Genomic DNA, 19,043 nt, shown 5'->3' with positions numbered 1-19,043 from the left:
GTTAATAAAATTTCCTGTTATGAAGGTAGATTGATTTCTTCTGTTGATCAGTTTTTGAGGCCAAGTTGGGTATATTCAAGTTCTATGCTTTTGGTGAATTGAACCTTCTATCACTATATAGATTTCTTCTTTTTAGTATTTTTGGCCTTAAAGTTGGTTTTAGCAGATGCAAGTAAACTATGTCAGCTTTCTTGTGGCCTGGTATCTTTTTTTTTGTCCTTTGACTTTGAACCTTTCTGTGTTTTTGTTTTAGTTATATCTCTTAAAAATATCACAAGTATATATTTTTACCATTTATTTAACTTTCTTTACAATTTAAAGTACTTAATCTGTGGGGCACCTGGGTGGCTCAGTCGGTTAAGCGTCCGACTTTGGCTCAGGTCATGATCTCGCGGTTGGTGGGTTCGAGCCCCGCGTCAGGCTCTGTGCTGACAGCTCAGAGCCTGGAGTCTGTTTCAGATTCTGTGTCTCCCTCTTTCTCTGACCCTCCCCTGTTCATGCTCTCTCTCTGTCTCAAAAAAAAATAAATGTTAAAAAAAAAAAGAACTTAATCTGTGTTTTTAATGAGTAACTGATATAGTGGAATTTGTTTCTTTTTTAAATGCTTTTCATTTATCCTGCTTTTGTTCTGTACCTTTGTCTTCTATGGATTGATTTCTTTTTCCTTTTTCTCATTTTGTTTTTCCCACTTCCACCTGTTTAAAAGATATACCTCCTATTCTTTTAAGAGTTACCCTACCCGTTTTTGCATTTGTTTCAATGTTGTCATTCATGTTTTTATTCCAAACTGTAAAAAATTTTTTTAAATTTATTTTATTATTTTTTTAATATTTATTTTTGAAAGAGAGAAAGCACGAGTGAGGGAGGGGCACAGAGAGAGGGAGACAGAGAATCCTAAGCAGGCTCTGGGCTGTTAGTGCAGAGCTCTGTGTGGGGCTTGATCTCATGAACTGTGAGATCGTGACCTGAACCAAAATCAAGAGTTGGGACACTTAACTGGCTAAGCCACCCAGGCACCCTTTTTTTATTTTACAGAGAGAGTGCAAACCTTGGAGAGGGACAGGGAAAGACGAGAGGGAGGGAGGGAGAGAGAGAGAGAGAAAGAGAAAGAAAATTTTAAGCAGGTTCTCCACTCCACGCAGAGCTTGATGGGAGACTCCCATCTCAGGACTCTGGGATGATGACTTGAGCCTAAAGCAAGAGTTGCATGCTCAAACCCGTTCAACTGATTGAGCTACCCATGCTCCCCCTGTTCCAACCTTCTTGTTATGAAAATTTCAAATGTTCAGAAAAGTACAAAAGATAGTACATCTATAGTTTTTATATAGATTCAACACAACATTTTCCATATTTATCTTTCATTTATTTTTTGTTGTTTAATAAAATTTTTATTAATCGTTTTATTGAGAAGTAATTCACATACTATGGTCATTTGTTTAAAGTATACAATCTACTGGCTTTTAGTATATTTGCAGAGTTGGTCACCATAGTCAATTTTCGAAAAGTTTGATGAATGTTTTTACTGAGATAAAACATGCAGAAATCTAAATGTAGAGTTTATATATTCACAAAGTGAATGCTATCACATACAAAGAAATAGAATAATAGTTGTACATCAGGAGCCTCTCTTATGCCCACTCCCAATCGCGACTACCTTCTGCTTTCCAAAGGTAATCACTATCTTGATTTCTAGTGCCATCACTTTGCCTGTTGGTAAGCTTTATATAAATGGAATTATATGATACGTATTTTTTTCTTTGACTTCATTTTCTCAGCATTACTTCATAAGATGATCTATGTTCTGTATAGAACTGAATAATTCTTATTGAAGTGTATGAACAGACCACAAATTATTTACCATTTTACTTTTGATATTTGTTTCTAGTTTGGGACTATCACGAATAATGCTGCTATAAACATTCTTATACATGTGTTCTATTGAACCTATATATGTTGGGTAGATACCTTGGAATAAAATTGGTGGAATAAAATATAAAATAGTTTATATTCAGGTTTACAAAAATGCGAATTGGTTTGTCCACCAACTGTATGAGAGTTCCAGTTCTTGCACATATTTGCCAACGTGTCTTGTCAGTTGTTTTTAATGTTAGCCATTTTGGTAGATATATGTTATTACAGTAATATGGTTTTAATTTTCATTCTCTGATGATCAGTGAAGCTGAGTACTTTTTCATACAAATTATTCATTACGTTGCTTTCTGTAAATTGTATGTTCTAGTCTCTTGCCAATTTTTCTGTTTGGTTGTCTTTTTCTTAATGACTTCTAGGCATTATGATACCTAATTTAACATGCACAGCTATCAAAATCTAAAGCTTACCAGTGTTAACTGGTATTAACTGGTACTGGAATTAAAATAAAATAATAAAACAACAGTCATTGTCTTTCATACAATATAAAGCTTATGAGTATGTTTGTACTCTTTTACTCATGACCCTGAGATTGAGAGTCGCATGTTCTGTAGACAGAGCCAGCCAGGCTCCTCTGTTTTGCACTCTTCTAAGACAATGTGATCTTAGAATGTTCTAACTCCCATTACCTGTCTTCCAATTTATGTATTAATTGCCCTGTATTTTGGTTCTGTTCTGTTTTAATCTTACCAATTGATACTTTAGGCTCCTATGTTTTGTTGAAATCCAAAATCTAAAAAAATGTTTAGAAACCAAAACTTCAGTGTATGTTGACCAAAGATTTTTCTAGTGGAAACCTGCCCTGAGTGTACATGAGACTGCACAGTCTTGAAAAAATCCCATGTATTCAAAGTGCTGAAGCCTAATTTGTGACATTTTTAAAGTTTATGTTGTTGAGACAGTGTGAGGAGGGAGGAACAGAGAGATGGGGGGGGGTGCGGGAGTGTGGGTGACTGAGGATTCAAAGCATTCTCTGTGCTGACAGCAGTGAGCCCAGTGCGGAGCTTGAACTCATGAACTGAGAGATCATGACCTGAGTTGAAGTCTGACACTCAACAGACTGAGCCACCCAGGAGCCCCTGTGACTTATTTTGAGAGAGACTGTAAGCAGGGGAGGGGCAGAGAGAGGAAGAGAGAATCCCAAGCAGGCCCCACGCTATTAGCATAGAGCTCAGCATGGGGTTCCATCCCCATGACCTCATCATGACCTGAGCCTCATCATCCTCATCATGACCTGAGCCAAAATCAAGAGTTGGATGCTTAGCTGATGGAGCCACCCAGGTACCCCAATATTGTTATTTTTATAAAATTCAAAAATTTCTTAATTTTGAAACACATCTGGCCGCAAGACTTTATCCATAAGGAATTGTGGGCCTATGTTTTATAGCCAGTGTTTAGATTTATAGATTTACTTATATATTTATGTATTTTTGCTCACCATTCCTTTGCATCTTAAACTTGCAATTTGGGATCCTTTTCCAGAAGGAAGTCAAGATTTATTGTTGGTTGGTTGCTATTGGTGGTAAACTCTGTTTTGTCTGAAAATACCTTTTTTTTTTTCACTTGTGTTCCTGAAATTTAGTTTAGTTTTACCAGATATAGGAGTTAAAACTGTCCATTGTTTTCACTTACACTAAAGATAAAATTCCAGTTTTCTAAGTTCTAGTGTTATCTGACTTCCATTGTTACTTTTAGGCTATCAACCTAATTTCCATTTCTGTGTGGCTAATCTGTCTTTTCTCTCTAGTTTTAGGATTAAGCTCTTTTTAAATTGATGTTCTGTACTTTAAGTTCAGAATTCTTTTTATTTCGCTGTTTGGAATTCATTGAATTTCTTGACCTGAGGATTGATGTCTTCAACAATTCTGGGAAATTCTCAAGCATTATCTGTTTAAGTGTTGCCTCTTATTCTCCTTTATGTTCTTGTTTCACATTTTCATCTCCATTTCTCTGTTATATCCTGGATAAATGCTTCAGGTTATTGTCCTAGGTACTAATTCTCTCTTCACCTATTTTAGTCTGCTACTTAATCTATCCATTGAGTTTTTAAAAGGTTTTATTTAGATAAAATTTATATGCTATAAAATTTAACCATTTAAAGTGTACAATCAGTGGTTTTTAGTATATTTACCTGGTTTTGTACCCATCCCCATAATCTAATATTAGAATATTTTCATAATCTCCAAAAGAAAACATGTACCCACTAGCACTCACTGTTCTGACATTTCACTCCACATCCCTCAGGCAGATAACTAGTCTACTTTCTGTATCTAGAGACTTGCCTATCCTATTACATGAAATGTAAATAGTATCACATATACTAGTTTTTTTTTTGACTGATTTGTTTCACTTGGCATAATGTTTTTGATGTTCATCCATGTTACAGCATGTGTCAGTAGTTCATTCTTTTTTATGGCCAAATAACATTTTATTATCTGGACACATTTGCTTACCTCTTCATCAGTTAATGGGCATTTGGGTTGTTTCTTCTTTTTGGCTATTGTAAATAATGCTACTATCAATATTTGTGTACAGGTTCTTATGTGGATATGTTTTCATCATCCATTGAGCCCTTAATTTTATTTAATTTATTTTTTAATGTTTCATTCATTTTTTGAGAGAGAGTGAGCGAGCAGGCATGGGGGAGGGGCAGAGAGAGAGGGAGACACAGAATCCAAAGCAAGCTTCAGGCTCTGAACTGTCAGCTCGGAGCCCAACAGGGGGGCTTGAACCCATGAACTGTGAGATCATGACCTGAGCCAAAGTCGGATGCTGAACCAACTGAGCCACCTACGTGCCCTTCATGTTTACATTCTTACTGTAAAAGAGTCATAGTATAAAAGTATATAGTGCAAATAGAGGTGTCTTCTTTCTCCTCCATTTCCACTGCTAGTAGGGTACTACTGTAAAATAGTTGGATATGCTTCCTTTGGACCTCTTTTGTATACATTTATATAACATTTGTACAATCTGTTGCTTTTGTTTTAACATAAAGGAATTCTATGTATTTTGAGACTTGCTTTTTCTTTTTTTTTTTATAAATTTTTTTAAAACATTTATTTATTTTTAAGACAGAAAGAGAGCATGAGTGGGGGGAGGGGCAGAGAGAGAGGGAGACACAGAATCCGAAGCAGGCTCCAGACTCTGAGCTGTCAGCACAGAGCCCGCTGCGGGTCTCGAACTCTCAGACTGCGAGATCGTGACCTAAGCCTAAGTCAGATGCTCAACCAACTGAGCCACCCAGGTGCCCCTAGACTTGCTTTTTCTTCATCAGTATATTTTGAGGTTCTTTTGTTAGTACACATAATTCTTAATGGTTGCATAGTTTTATTTCTATATGCCATAATTTGTGTAAGTTAGCTGTTGATAGACACGTATATTTTTTCTGGATTTTGCCCTTGCAAATAGTGAATTGGTCAACACCCTTATTAATTTTTTAGACATGTACTAAGGCAAAAACCATTATGTGCCAGGCACAGTTTTGAATGCTAGAAATACACAGAAATAGACACAATCTGTGCCTTAGAGTTGCTTACAGTTATATAAATCCTATAAGGACATAATTGGGGGATCTGGTACTATTCTGAATGCAAGAGAAGATAGATTTTTATCACAGTGGGTATTGAATGCTATTGTCTTCTGAATAAGTTCTCATTTGGTCCTTATTACTTTTTAATTTATCTTTCTAGATTCTGATAAATGAAATTGTTGCCTCCAAAGGATAGAACTTCTTTTCCTCTAGGGTTTATATTTGCTTCTGCCAGTTGCCTGGGCATTACTTCCTGGACTACTTTGATTAAATTCTTGTCTAAGGTTGTAGGAATTCATACTGAAAATCCACGTGGGTGTCCACTTGAGGTTAAGACATTTCATGGAAGAAATTTTTTCTTCCTCCGCCCATTGCTGAGTTCAAAACAGGCAAATTTCTATGCCCTTTCTCTTACTCTTACACTGAAGAGTCATAGTCTTCTGTTAGAAGCCTCACTTTCTGGCCTTGCCCTCCTTGGGTTTGGTAGAAATCCCCAAGGCGAAATCCAACCATGATCCTTTTATTTCAGGATTCCTACACTCACTTTTTTTTTTTTTTAATAGAATTATTCAGAGTCTCTATTCTGCCATTGTGCTGAAAATGAAATTGTTTAGTTTTTGTAACACATTCTTCCTTTGGTTTTCAGTTTATCATGATCGTGGTTTCTTTCTGTGCCCACTCTCCTTTCAGGCACTGCTGTACCCTGAAAGCATGTAGAAGCATGAAAGCATGCAGTTTTTGTTTTTTTTTTTAGACTGTGGCCTCTTTGTAAGAAGAGGAATCTTTAAGTCTTGTCGCTTTTTGCATTCCAATCTAATTTTTGAAAATGTTAGTTTAAAATAAAGAATGAATACCTCTATTTGTTGGAGGCTTTCCATTTCCGAAAAGGGGCAAGAGTTTCCACAAATACCTATTAGGAACTAAGTCTGTAGAAGTGTATTTAGAATTCAGTAGGAAAGGAAATGTTTCCTTAATTTGCATGAATCAAATTCTGCTTCATTTTACAATAAGGTAAAATCATTTCATTGCTTAGCCTCTCACCCTGAAAGAAGAGAGATAGCTATTGTTATAATTGTTTAATGTTGTTGGGGGGAAAAATAGTAGTTGTTTGATAGTGTAATGATACTAATGTGTATAGTAATCTTATTTTTATTCCATTGTGTTCCCCTATTGTTAACCTTCCACCTGTTGGTTGTTGGATGAAATGAGAGAAAAACAGTGTTGGCCATTTCATGTACAGTTGCATTGGCATCCACTGACATTTATTTCTACGTTTTTTTAAATGTTTATTTATTTTTGAGAGAGAGAGAGACAGACAGAGCATGAGAAGGAGAGGGGCAGAGAGAGAGGGAGACACAGAATCCAAAGCAGGCTCCCGGCTCTGAGCTTTCAGCACAGAGCTGGATGTGGGGCTTGAATTCAAGAACCGTGAGATCATGACCTGAGCTGAAGTGGGACACTTAACTGACTGAGCCACCCAGGTGCCCCTATTTCTACATTTTTAATGTTTTCCTGTCTTTATATTTTTCCCTACCCTAAATAAGGTTTTTTTAAATTTAAAACCTTTTTAAATAAGGTTTTTTTAATCCTTTATTTTTTAAAATATATTGAGAGAGAGGGCACGTGTGAGTGAGGGGCAGAGAGAGAATCCCAAGCAGGCTCTGTGCTGCCAGCTCAGAGCCCAGCGCAGGGCTTGATCACATGAGCCGTGAGATCATAACCTGAACCAAAACCAAGTCTAGACACCTAACCAAGAGTCTAGAGCCACCCAGGTGCCCCTAATTTTACCCATTAGAATATAGGCATACCTCAGAGATCCTGTGGGTTTGGTTCAGACCACCACAATAAAACAAATATCACAGTAAAATGAGTCAGATGTATGTTTTGGTTTCCCAATGTATATAAAAGTTGTATTTACACTATGTTATAGTCTGTTACATGTGCGGTAGCATCGTGTCTGAAAAAACAATGTGCATAGCTTAATTAAAAAACTGCTAAAAATGCTAACCTCCATTGAGCTGTTAGTGAATTGTAATCTGTTTTGCTTGTGGAGCTTCTTGCCTGGATGTTGATGGTCATTGACTGATCAGGGTGGTGGTTGCTGAAGGTTGGGGTGGCTGTGGCAATTATACGAAATCAGACAATGAAATTTGCAGCATTGATCAACTCTTCCTTTTAGGAATGATATCTCTGTAGCATTTGATGCTGTTTGACAGCATCTGAACCACAGTAGAACTTCTTTTAAAGTTGGAGTCAATCCTCAAACGCTGCCACTGCTTTATCAACTGAGTTTATGTAATACTCTAAGTCCTTTCTTGTCATTTCAGAAAGTGACAGCATTTTTGCCAGGAATGGATTCCAACTGAAAAAGCCACTTTCTTTGTTCATCCATATGGTGCAACTCCTTATCTGTTAAAGTTTTATCATGAGATTCCAACAATTCAGTCACATCTTTAGGGTCCACTTCTAGACCTTGCTGTTTCCACCACATCTGCAGTTACTTCCTCCACTGAAGTCTTGAACCCCTCAAAGTCATCCATGAGGGCTGGAATCCATTTTTTCTACACTTCTGTTAATGTTAATATTTCGACTTCTTTCCACGAATCATACAGGGGTTTTTTTGTTTTTTGTTTTTTGAGAGAGAGAGAGAGAGAGAGAGAGAGAGAGAAAGAGAGAGAGAGAGAGAGAGAGAGTCAGAGAGAGTCAGTCTCCCAAGCAGGTTCTGCACTGTCAGCACAGAGCTTTATATGGGGCTCAAATCCATGAGCCGTGAGATCATGACCCAAGCTGAAATCAAGAGTTGGCCGCTTAACTTAGTGAGCCACCCAGGTGCCCCAAATCACACATGTTTTTAATGGCATCTAGAATGGTGAATCTTTTCCAGAAGGTTTTCAGTTTACTTTGTCCAGATGCATCAGAAGAATCACTGTCTATGGCAGCTGTGTATTTCTTAAGTAAAGACTTGAAAGTCAGAATTACTTCTCGATCCTTGGGCTGCAGAATGGATTTTGTTTGCTGGCATGAAAACATTAATCTTGTTGCACGTCTCCATAAGAACTCTTGGGTGATCAAGTACATTGTCAGTGAGTAGTATTAATTTGAAAGGAAGCTTTTTTTCCCTGAGCAGTAGGTCTCAAAGTAGGCTTAAAATATTCAGTAAGCCATGTTGTAAACAGATGTGCTGTCATCTAGGCTTTGTTGTTCCATTTACATTGCACAGGGAGTACATTTAACGTGATTCTGAAGGGCTCTAGGATTTTTGGAATGGCCAATGAGCACTGCCTTCAACTTAAAGTCACTAGCTGCATTAGCCCCTTACAAGAGACAGCCTGTTCTTTGACTCTTTGAAGCCAGGCATTGACTTCTCTCTAGCTATGAAAGTCTTAGATGGCCTCTTCTTCCAATAGAAGGCTGTTTCATTTCCACTCAAAATCTGTTGTTTAGTGTAGCCACCCTTGTTAATTACCTTAACTACATCTTCTGGATAACTTGCTGCAGTTTTATATCTCTTACTGTTTCACCTTGCACTTTCATGTTAGAGAGACGGCTTCTTTCTTAAAACCTCATGAACCAATCTCTGCTAACTTCAAACCTTTCTTCTCAGTTTCTTCACTTTCTCAGACTTTACAGATTTGAAGAGAGTTAGAACCTTGTTCTGGATTAGGCTTTGGCTTATGGGAATTTTGTGGCTGGTTTGATCTTCTATCCAGACCACTCAGACTTTGTCCATATCAGCAGTAAAAGGCTGTTTTGTTTTCTTACCACTCAAGTGTTCACTGGAGTAGCACTTTTAATTTCCTTTAAGAACTTTTTATGTTGCATTTACAACTTGGCTAACTGGTACATTTCATTTGATGATGTATTCTTCAGATTAAACAGTAATGTTCACTACAAAATGACCATAATAGTAACTTTTTTTTTTTTAAATACAGTCATACTCATCATCCTTAGCTGTGTGAAGAAGAAAGACTGGAATTAATATATGACTGTGGGCATTGATGAAAATGACAATAGCTGAAGAGGCAGAGATCACATCATTGGGATGAAACTCCATGGTTTAGCACTGTGCTACACAGAGTATGATCTGTAGATGTTACTGGGCCATGCTTTTCATTTAATGAGGACTTGCAGAAATTACTCCTAATTTCTCCAGTTCGTTTCAGTGAGACAGTATATTACGGTTTAAGAGCATGTGAAGGAATAAATGTTTGCCACTGTTAATGCTAGCCCTGAAGATGAGTATGGTTAGACAAAAATTAAGTGATATATTCAACAAAATAAATAAACTCTTTTGCTAGGTAATGCAGGGTGGGCTTGCGGAGAGGGAAACAGCAGATGAAGGAGAGAAAAGAGGAGAAAGGAAAATAAGATGTCAGTGAGTAGAAGTTAGGTATTGTGATAAGTTATTGGCAATGAAAAAGCAGATGACAGTAAAAAAAAAAAACAAGTGGAAAACAAGGATATCAGACTATCACAATTTGCTGCAGAGTTGGTTGGGCTTATAGATCTCATTGTTATTTAAGGCTGTCACAATAATGCAGTCATTGTTAGGCTAAATTATGTTCAGTACACAATGGCAGGGCTCTTTTAGGATAGAGTTTTGCCACACTTAAAAAGTTTTTTGGACTTCTGAGATTTTATGTATATATGTATTTTATGTCTATAAAATGTCTATTTTATTTTAATTCAATTAACATAGTATATGTTAATTGTAACTATAGTAACATAGTATACTATATATCTATAGTATAGATTTTATGTATATATGTATTTTATGTCTATAAAATGTCTATTTATTTTAATTCAATTAACATAGTATTTTATTACTTTCAAGTGTATAAGATAGTAATTCAGCACTTCCATACATCATTCTGTGTCCATCATAAGTACACTCCTCAATCCCTGTCACCTATTTAACCATCCCCTCAGTCCCCACATTAATTTAAAAATTTTTAATATTTAAAAGTGTTAGTCTTTGTATTTATCCATTATCTCGTATCTTGATTATGCCAGCGAGGCATATGGCATATTCAAGCTTGATTTAACATTATGAGTGTATATTTGGATAGCTTTGATATTTTGAGTTGGGGGAAATGGAATAGGACTGTTAGAATACAGTGATTACAGTTTTAAAGTGATTATCTTTTAAATTGCTTTTTTCTCTTTTGTATACAAACTGGCTTGAGCCTTCCAAGGGCTTTACATCTCGTGAAGTTAAGAGTAATAATAAATGTGTCTATTCTTCACTATGTTGACTGTTTTGTGTTTCCACAGTTCACCTTTGGTGTGAAGCAGCTTACTGTAGTAATTCTTGGAGAAGTAATAGTGGAGAGAGCGTATGTTAAGCTCCAGAGCAGCCTTTTAATACTATATTAATTTCTTTCTTCAACCCAATACTGTAGTAATAAGCCCCAGTCATAGGGGAGAGTAAATCTCAAGAATAATCCCTCACATGCATTGAGTTGGAAAACATTTTAGGAACTGAACTGGTGTCACTGTAAGTACAGGGTTACAAGTCCTAGGCTGTTGTAATCTAGAGCAGAGATTCCCAGCTGTGGTGTTATGACATACTGGAGTGTCCTTCAGTTTTGTGGTGTGCTCCAATACCTTGTCATTGATGATAGTTGCAAAATTTGTCAGTGGTTTTCTTAATACTCCCCACCCCCAAAGGTAATAAATTAGAATGGATTCATATCACTTTGAACCATTTGCTTTTGTGAGGAAGGAAAGAAAAGGAGCTACTGGCTGGACTACTGAAGCCAGAGCCACTGAACAGCCAAATCAGTTTTTTGTTTTGTTTTAAGTAGGTTTCACGCCCAAATTGGGCTTGAACTCACAACCCTGAGATCAAGAGTTGCATGCTCTATTTGCTGAGCCAGCCAGGTACCCCAAGCCAAACCAGTTCTGAAAATGTTTAATCATTTCTCTCTCAAGGTATTTAGATGTATCAGGATCTTTCTTACTGATTATGTAAATCCGTCTGGATCTCTTCAGAGCTCAGATTCCTGTGTGTTTTTCAGACTTGAGCCAACATAAGATGATGGCTTAGTTGGGAGTTTTTCAGGTTTACTCTAGATTTGTGGTGCTTCCAAACATTTAGATTCTGGACCTGACCATTTTTGATGAATGAGGTGAGAAAAAGAAATTCTTTTGCTAGTAGCCTTAGGCCTTTTTGTCTGGGAGGACAAGATGTCTGTGCACTTTTATGCAAATTCTGGAAAGAAAATGCATGTTTAAAGAGTGACTGAAATCATGTATTTTTGGTTAGGTATTAAATATTGAGATAAGAATCATTTTCGGCATATTAAATTTATTCAGCAACTTAATTTTTATTTTTCAAGTAATTCTGGTATTTAAGTATTAGGAAAATTAAACTTTTATTAATACAATATTCATAGATTTTTAAATGCAGTTTTTTCATATTTAATCCAAAATGAAGATATGTCTTACCAGTGGTGTGTTACTATTCAGTTGGCAGTAGTCTTCTTTTTCCAGGGTTATATAAAATAATGGTGCATCTTAAGACTGATGATGTTTCTTAGATTCAGAAAATGATGATACATTTGCAATATATGTAATTAGTTTTTCCATATCCTCACCAATTTAGGTACAGACAATGGTGATATTTGGCCAAGAACCATTGCAAATTTCTTGGCTTCTTCCCCTCTCAGTGGTTTCAGGGTAGTTCTGCTTCTCTGGTTACAGCCGTTACTTTCTGCAATTAGTTTCTATTATCTTCAGTTATTTTAGTCTGTAGCTGCCATTTTCAGCACTGTATGGGAAAGCTGGCCATGTTGCCATAATGGTTTTCACAGCTGGTGGTATCATCACTTTTGCTAGTGTTTCTTATCCACTTTCATAATACTTTGTCTTCAATGATAGGAGGAGCTGAATGCTTTCCTCATGTGATAATAGCTTTCTGTTGATTGATACTACATGGTGTGATCTCTAAATAGATCACTAGCTCTTTACATCCTCAAGTAAGTATGAATTCTTGTTTATTTTTACATCAAATTTTTAGGTCCTTCTCTTTTAGCTTCTGTGTCCGTGTTCAAGAAACTTAGGGCTAGTTTCTTTGTTGTTGCTTTGCTTTGTTTTGTTTTGTTTTGTTTTGTTTTGTTTTGGAGTATACCTCATTAGAACCAATTTCTTAGATGATCCAAAGGACCCTTGAGGGGACTGACTGCTTATTTAAAGACGTGTTCTGCCTTCTCCAATGAATTATTGTTCTGAGAATACACCAAAGGATAAATTCCCTGTTTTGTGAACCATCCAAATAGACAAACCATTTGACCTTCCATTCTTTGTATGTTTTTTTTTTTTATGTTTTGATTTTAAGTGCATGGGTGAATTATTACTTTTATTAGTGGGCTTAGTAAATATGCATTAGCCCCCAAAAGGTTGGTCATGCTTTATCTCTTTATTGGAGGTGATGTGGATGTGTGCAAAGTAGTTTAAGGCCTAGTAGCTAAGACATTAAGGGGCTGGCATGAATTGTCTTTTTATGTAGTGACTCACCCGCTCAGTAAAAAAAAAACTTTTTATGTAGTGACTCACCCCCTCAGAATGTTTTAGATTCTGACCTGTGATATTGAAATGGAAAGTGGGTTGTAGATTATAACCCCTTTTCATGAGGGGAGTTTGGAACAGAGATCCTGCATTATCTGTTGCTATATAACAAATTATCTCCAAATTTAGTAATTTAAAAGAACAAACCTTTATAATCCCATGTCGCCCAAAGGGTCTGGAATCAGAGGCTTAGCTGGATGGTTCTGGCTTAGAGTCTCCCTTGAGTTTGTAAGCAAGATATTGGCCTGGGCTGCAGTCATCTGAAAGACTGGCTTAGGGTTGGAGAATATGCTTCCAAATCATACATGGTTATTAGCAGGAGGCCAGTAATCTTAGCATGCAGGCTTCTGAATTAGGCTGTTCACAATATGGCAAGTGATTCTAAAGAGAATGACCAAGATGTAAACCATATTGTTTTATAACCTAATCTTGGGAGTGACATACCATCATTTCAGCTATGTTCTGTTAGTCACACTGTTGAATTTTGGTACAGTGTGGGAAGGAACTACACAAAGATGGGAATACAAGAAAGCAGAGTTAATTGCAGATTCTCTTGGGAATTTGGTCATCACAGGTCTTTTTCTTTGTGGACATGTAAGAATTAGTGTCAGGATGAGGAAAACATTTTTTTCATAGCACTCTTAATCATTATGTTCAGGAGACATAAGGGATAATGATACCAATAAAACTCTTCTTAACTTACCTTTATATCCTTATGTTTCAGTTAGTACCTGTGCAAATTGCCTTATATATCCTTGATTTGATAACAGGGCTTGCGCTCCCTGTTTTAGTAAAGTTCTCAAGATCTGCAGAATTTCTACAGCAGTGTTACCCAAAATGTGATTATTGAAACAAGACTTTTCAGAGATGCTCTACACTGATGGGTTTCCATTACTTTTGGAAACTTCTTTGTTATCTTCTTCTCCTTGGAGAATCAATGTCGAAGTCTCTGAGAAGTCCCGCATTGAAGATACCAGTTTTTCGTTGTTGCACCCAGTGTTCTTAATTCACTTGAGGGGCACCTGGGTGGCTCAGTTGGTTAAGCATCCACCTTAGGCTCAGGTCATGATCTTACAGTGGTTCATGAGTTTGAGCCCTGCATCAGGCGCTCTGCTGTCAACACGGAGCCCATTTCAGATCCTCTGTCCCCTTTTCTCTGCCCTTTCCCCACTTGTGCGTGCGCTTGCTCTCTCTCTCTCTTTCAAAAGTAAACATTTAAAAAAATAGTAAAATACCACTTGTGCGTGCGCTTGCTCTCTCTCTCTCTTTCAAAAGTAAACATTTAAAAAAATAGTAAAATAAAATAATAAAAATTTACTTGATCAGGGCACCTGGGTGGCTCAGTTAAGTGTTTGACTTCAGCTCAGGTCATGATCTCGTGGTTCGTGAGTTTGAGCCCCGCATCACATTGGGCTCTTTGCTGTCAGCCAGAGCCCGCTTTGGATCCTCTGTCCCCCTCTGTCTCTGCACCTCCCCCTCTTCCCTTCTCCCCATCGCACGTGTGCATGCTCTCTGTCTCTGTCTCAAAAATAAACATTAAAAAAATTTACTTGATCATTGAATCACTGTATTATATACCTGAAACAAATAATAACACTGTATGTTAAATACACTGGAATTAAAATTTAAAAACTTGAAAAAAAATATACTTGATCATATAACCTACATTTGTTAACATAAGTGGAATAAATTAAAAACCTTGTTCTAACATAGAACTTTATCACAAATATAATTCTTTATTCAAAACAAGTCACTTAGGCAGCTTTATTTCTGTATTTTAGATACTTAAAATTTTTCTTAACTGCTTTTCAATTTGTAATTATTTTGCATTTTGGAAGGCAGCTGAGATCAGAAATTGCAAGTAGTTGATACCTTATTTTCATTTTACTAGCAATTATGATACTGCAGGATCTAAGGAAAGATTTCATTCTTGGCCACTTTAAGAGCCATTTAGGAATTTAGAATTTTTTTTTTTTTTTAACATTTAGTGATTTATTATCGATGTTTTTCAGTATATTCTAGACCTGGGGATGCTGTGATCAAAAACATAGTCTGTCCTCATTGTGAGGCGAGAGCCAAACAAATGTAGGAGGTAATTGCAGAAAGGCCACAGAGACCAAAGTAAAGGTGTGGTAGTCCACAGATACCTGCTTGTGGGCCAAGTGTGTGTGCCTATTAATAAGTCCTTTTCCAGTGATTCTCAACAGAGAAGGCAGGAGGTTTTTTTGTTTGTTTGTTTGTTTTTTATTTCTTTATTTTGAGAGAGAGAGAGAGAGAGAGAGAGAGAGAGAGAGAATGAATCCCAAGTAGGCTCTGCACTATCGGCACACAGCCAGATGTGGGGCTCAAACTCATGAACGGTGAGATCATGACCTGAGCCAAAATCAAGAGTTGGTCGCTTAACCGACTGACCCACCTAAGTGCCCAGAGAAGGGAGGAGTTTTCCAATCTGTAGTGGTATTGGATGCTGTTAAATTTACTTAAAGGCATCATAAACTGAAAAGGTCTAGAAATATTTGTTAGTGATACTTGATTGTCCAGCAGCAACAGCACAAACTAGCTTTTAAGTAGAGAATTGTTGAGTTCTGAACAGATACCCATTTTGGTCTACTTTATTCCAAGAAAAGATGCTCATTAAGAGTATTTATAATGTCACATGAAATAATTTCTAATAACATGGGTTATTTGATTTTTAAACCCATAAGTTGCAGGCTTCTATGGTTTTTGTTTTGCTTTGGTGTATACTGATAAAGAATGTCCACTAGTGATAACAGAAGAGTTGAACAGTAAAAACTTATAAACAAGAATGTAAATACATAGTCATTTGGGTTATGTGGAAAAATAATTGCATATCTTGGGCCCAGATATGTTATATTCTGATATTGATAGTTTAAATTATGTGCAGATACCTATTTAAGAAAACAAATATGGGCTGTAAATTGTAAATTAAATTATTTAAAATGTTTTCAAAAGGCTTTTTGCATGAATGGTTACTTGTATAGTTTCTCTGAAAAGCTTGCATGTCTGAAATGACACCTTTTTTAAGGATGATGGAGAACTGTGGTTTTTACAATTGGAAAGCAGTAAAGGAAACAGTGCTGAAACTTTTAAGCATTTAAAACCTAGGCTGAGATCTTGTAACCCCAATGGAGTAACAGTGAAGTTTTGTAGGTAGCTGGCTGCTCTTCATAACCACTTTACAGCATCAATGTTTTCAAATATATTTGGAAATCTTTTGATTGTGAATTATGGGACAAGCAATTAAAACTTTGAGAGTGAGGCATACATACAAGGTGTAAGGGACTTGAAAAGATATGAGCCTATGGAGGAAATTTAATCAAGGATTTCATTCTGTGTAGAAGGATATTTACATTGTCATTTTTCTTAAAGTACAAATTATTATTGATACTCTTTTCTAGAAACGATTGCAGAAAGAACTGTTGGCTTTGCAAAATGACCCGCCTCCCGGAATGACTTTAAATGAAAAGAGTGTTCAAAATTCAATTACACAGTAAGTAGTTAATTTTTTATTATTATTATTATTATTATTATTATTATTATTACTTAATGTTTACTTATTTTTGAAAGAAAGAGGGCACACATGCACACGAGCCAGGGAGGGGCAGAGAGAGAAGGGGACGGAGGATGTGAAGTGGGCCGACAGTCAGATGTGGGGCTTAAACTCATGAATCATGAGATCATGACCTGAGCCCGAGCTGAAGTCAGATGCTTAACCTACTGAGCCACCCAGGTGTCCTGGTAGTTAATTTTTGAAGTACTTACGTGTTTCATTTATTATTAGTGTAATGTATGAATATATACTTACTTTTTTAATGTAGAATTTTCATATTTAATTCCACTCTCTTCTACCAAGAGATAAACAAATAGATCTTATTCTGTGCATTTATATATACAATTTGGTGTTATGTAATATCATATACATTATATATAATGTATGATTTGTAACCCTTTGTTTTTTAAAACCATATGTTTGATTACTAATTTTTTGGTTTTTTTTTTTTTTTTTTAGTGTTTATTTTTGAGAGAGGGACAGAGTGCGAGCAGGGCAGGGGCAGAGAGAGGGAGACAGAGAATCAGAAGCAGGCTCTGGGCTGTGAGCTGTCAGCACAGAGCCCAACACAGGGCTCAAACTCATGAACCATGAGATCATGACCTGGGCCGAAGTCAGACGCTTAAAACAACTGAACCACCCAGGTGCCCCTGATTAGTAGTTTTTAAAATGTCTCTTGCTAAGAAGGCAGCATTTAAAAACTTAGGTCTGTCTTCATTTATGAAATGATCTTCATCTTAAATAACACAATTTGGCATGAAGTTGTTTATCACAGTTTTCAAAACCACATGTAAAGGTTTAAAGAGAGTAATAGTCAAGAGGTGTCTCCATCCCATGAACACAGTAGTTGCCCTGTACAGAAGGGTAAATAAATGAATGTCAGACCCTCAACAACCTCTTTTAATAGGTAAGAAACTTCTTCATGAGGATGAAAAAGTGAAGCATGAAAGGAAGACACAGAAATATTCTAATTCCCCTCCTTCCTTGGGAGTAAAGACGTGAAATCTTTTCCCAGATACAATACCAAGAAGGATAGAGAGATATGTGTCCTCTTGCATAAAAATGAGCATTTGAATTAGTTTGAAACATTTTCAAGGGTATCACTTTAAGTCTCCAACCCTGTGTAGTCTATTTTTTACCACTCCTTTGATTTAATATTTTATTAGACAAGGGTAAATGTTCTGAAATTTGGGGGGGGGGGAGTGGTGGAATTTAAAATAATGAACCCTCTTCTTAAAAAAAAAAAAACAACTCCAAAAACATAAAAGGGATAGGAGGCAACAAGATAAAAGTATACTGTAGACCAAGCTGTAGGGCAAATACTTAGTGATAGTCTAGGTCCAGAGAGCAAAAGTGACCAAAATTCATGGACTAGGGCACCTGTATGGCTCAGTCAGCCAAGTGTCTAACTCTTGATTTCAGCTCAGGTCATGATCTCATGGTTCATGGGATCAAACCCCACTGTCAGCACAGAGCCTGCTTGGGATTCTCTCCTTTCTCTCTCCCCCTCTTTCTCAAACAAACATGTAAAAGAAAAAAATTCATGGACATATTTATCTTTTTAGAGAAACAGTTTTGGTTACCTTTGACTTTGATACTTGAGTCAGTACTTAAGACAGAAGTCAAGCCTTTTAAGAACAGGGATATGAAGAATGGATCTACTGATGGTTGGATGGATATTGATGTTTGAAGATTTCTATCTCTATAACAATCATTTTAAAACATTGCTGGGTTCGCAAGTATTTTTAGGTTCCCTGCAAAACTGAGCAGAAGATACAGAGATTTCTCATATATCCTCTGCTCTCACAAACGCAGTCTCCCCCATTATCAACAGCTTGCCCCCAGAGTGGTATATTGGTTATAATTGATGAATTAGGATTGACACATCATAATTACGCAGAGTCTGTAGTTTACATTGTAATTCATTCTTGATGTTTCTAAGGATTTGGGCAAATGTACAGTGACCTGTATTATCATTATGGTATCATACAGAATGTTATCACTCGGGGCTCAAACTCTTGAATCATGAGATCCTGACCTGAGCCGAAGTCAGACCCTCAACTGACTGAGCCACCCAGGCGCCCCTGTTTTACATTTTTATAAATGGAAACATTTGTATCAAGTAATTATACCATATTATATTATAACTACCAAAACAGCAGTGTCTTTGTTGCAGGATAAACCTGTCATTTAGAGAGGTTTGTCAGGCAGTTTTTTTTTTTTAAATAATTTATTGTAAATCAATCACAAAAGTTTTATATCTTTATCTTCCAGGATCTATAAATACTCTTAAAAAATTCTATCTTAAAATATGTGTTTAAATGGGATAAGAATTATAATGAAAGCACATTAAGCTTTCTGGAAGACAGTTTGGTGGCATATATTAAGATATTTAAAAATGAGAGTGTCATATCCTTTGACCTAAGAAATAAACCCATGCTGTCT

General features: G+C 36.5%; 1 protein-coding gene across 2 annotated transcripts in view; it reads left to right on the top strand.

The window, feature by feature from the left end:
* The window catches only part of UBE2W (ubiquitin conjugating enzyme E2 W), a 73,827-nt gene that overhangs the window by 23,303 nt on the left and 31,481 nt on the right, over positions 1-19,043 (top strand). For both annotated transcript variants that reach the window (XM_003999895.6, XM_045050131.1), the window contains exon 2: positions 16,447-16,538. In XM_003999895.6, the coding sequence (XP_003999944.5) occupies positions 16,447-16,538 (92 nt within the window). The remainder of the gene's footprint in view (positions 1-16,446; positions 16,539-19,043) is intronic.

Source organism: Felis catus, chromosome F2, assembly GCF_018350175.1.
Source record: "Felis catus isolate Fca126 chromosome F2, F.catus_Fca126_mat1.0, whole genome shotgun sequence".
Classification (NCBI taxonomy): domain Eukaryota; kingdom Metazoa; phylum Chordata; class Mammalia; order Carnivora; family Felidae; genus Felis; species Felis catus.
Note: the sequence above shows the minus strand (reverse complement) of the source record. Positions and strands in the feature narration are given on the sequence as shown.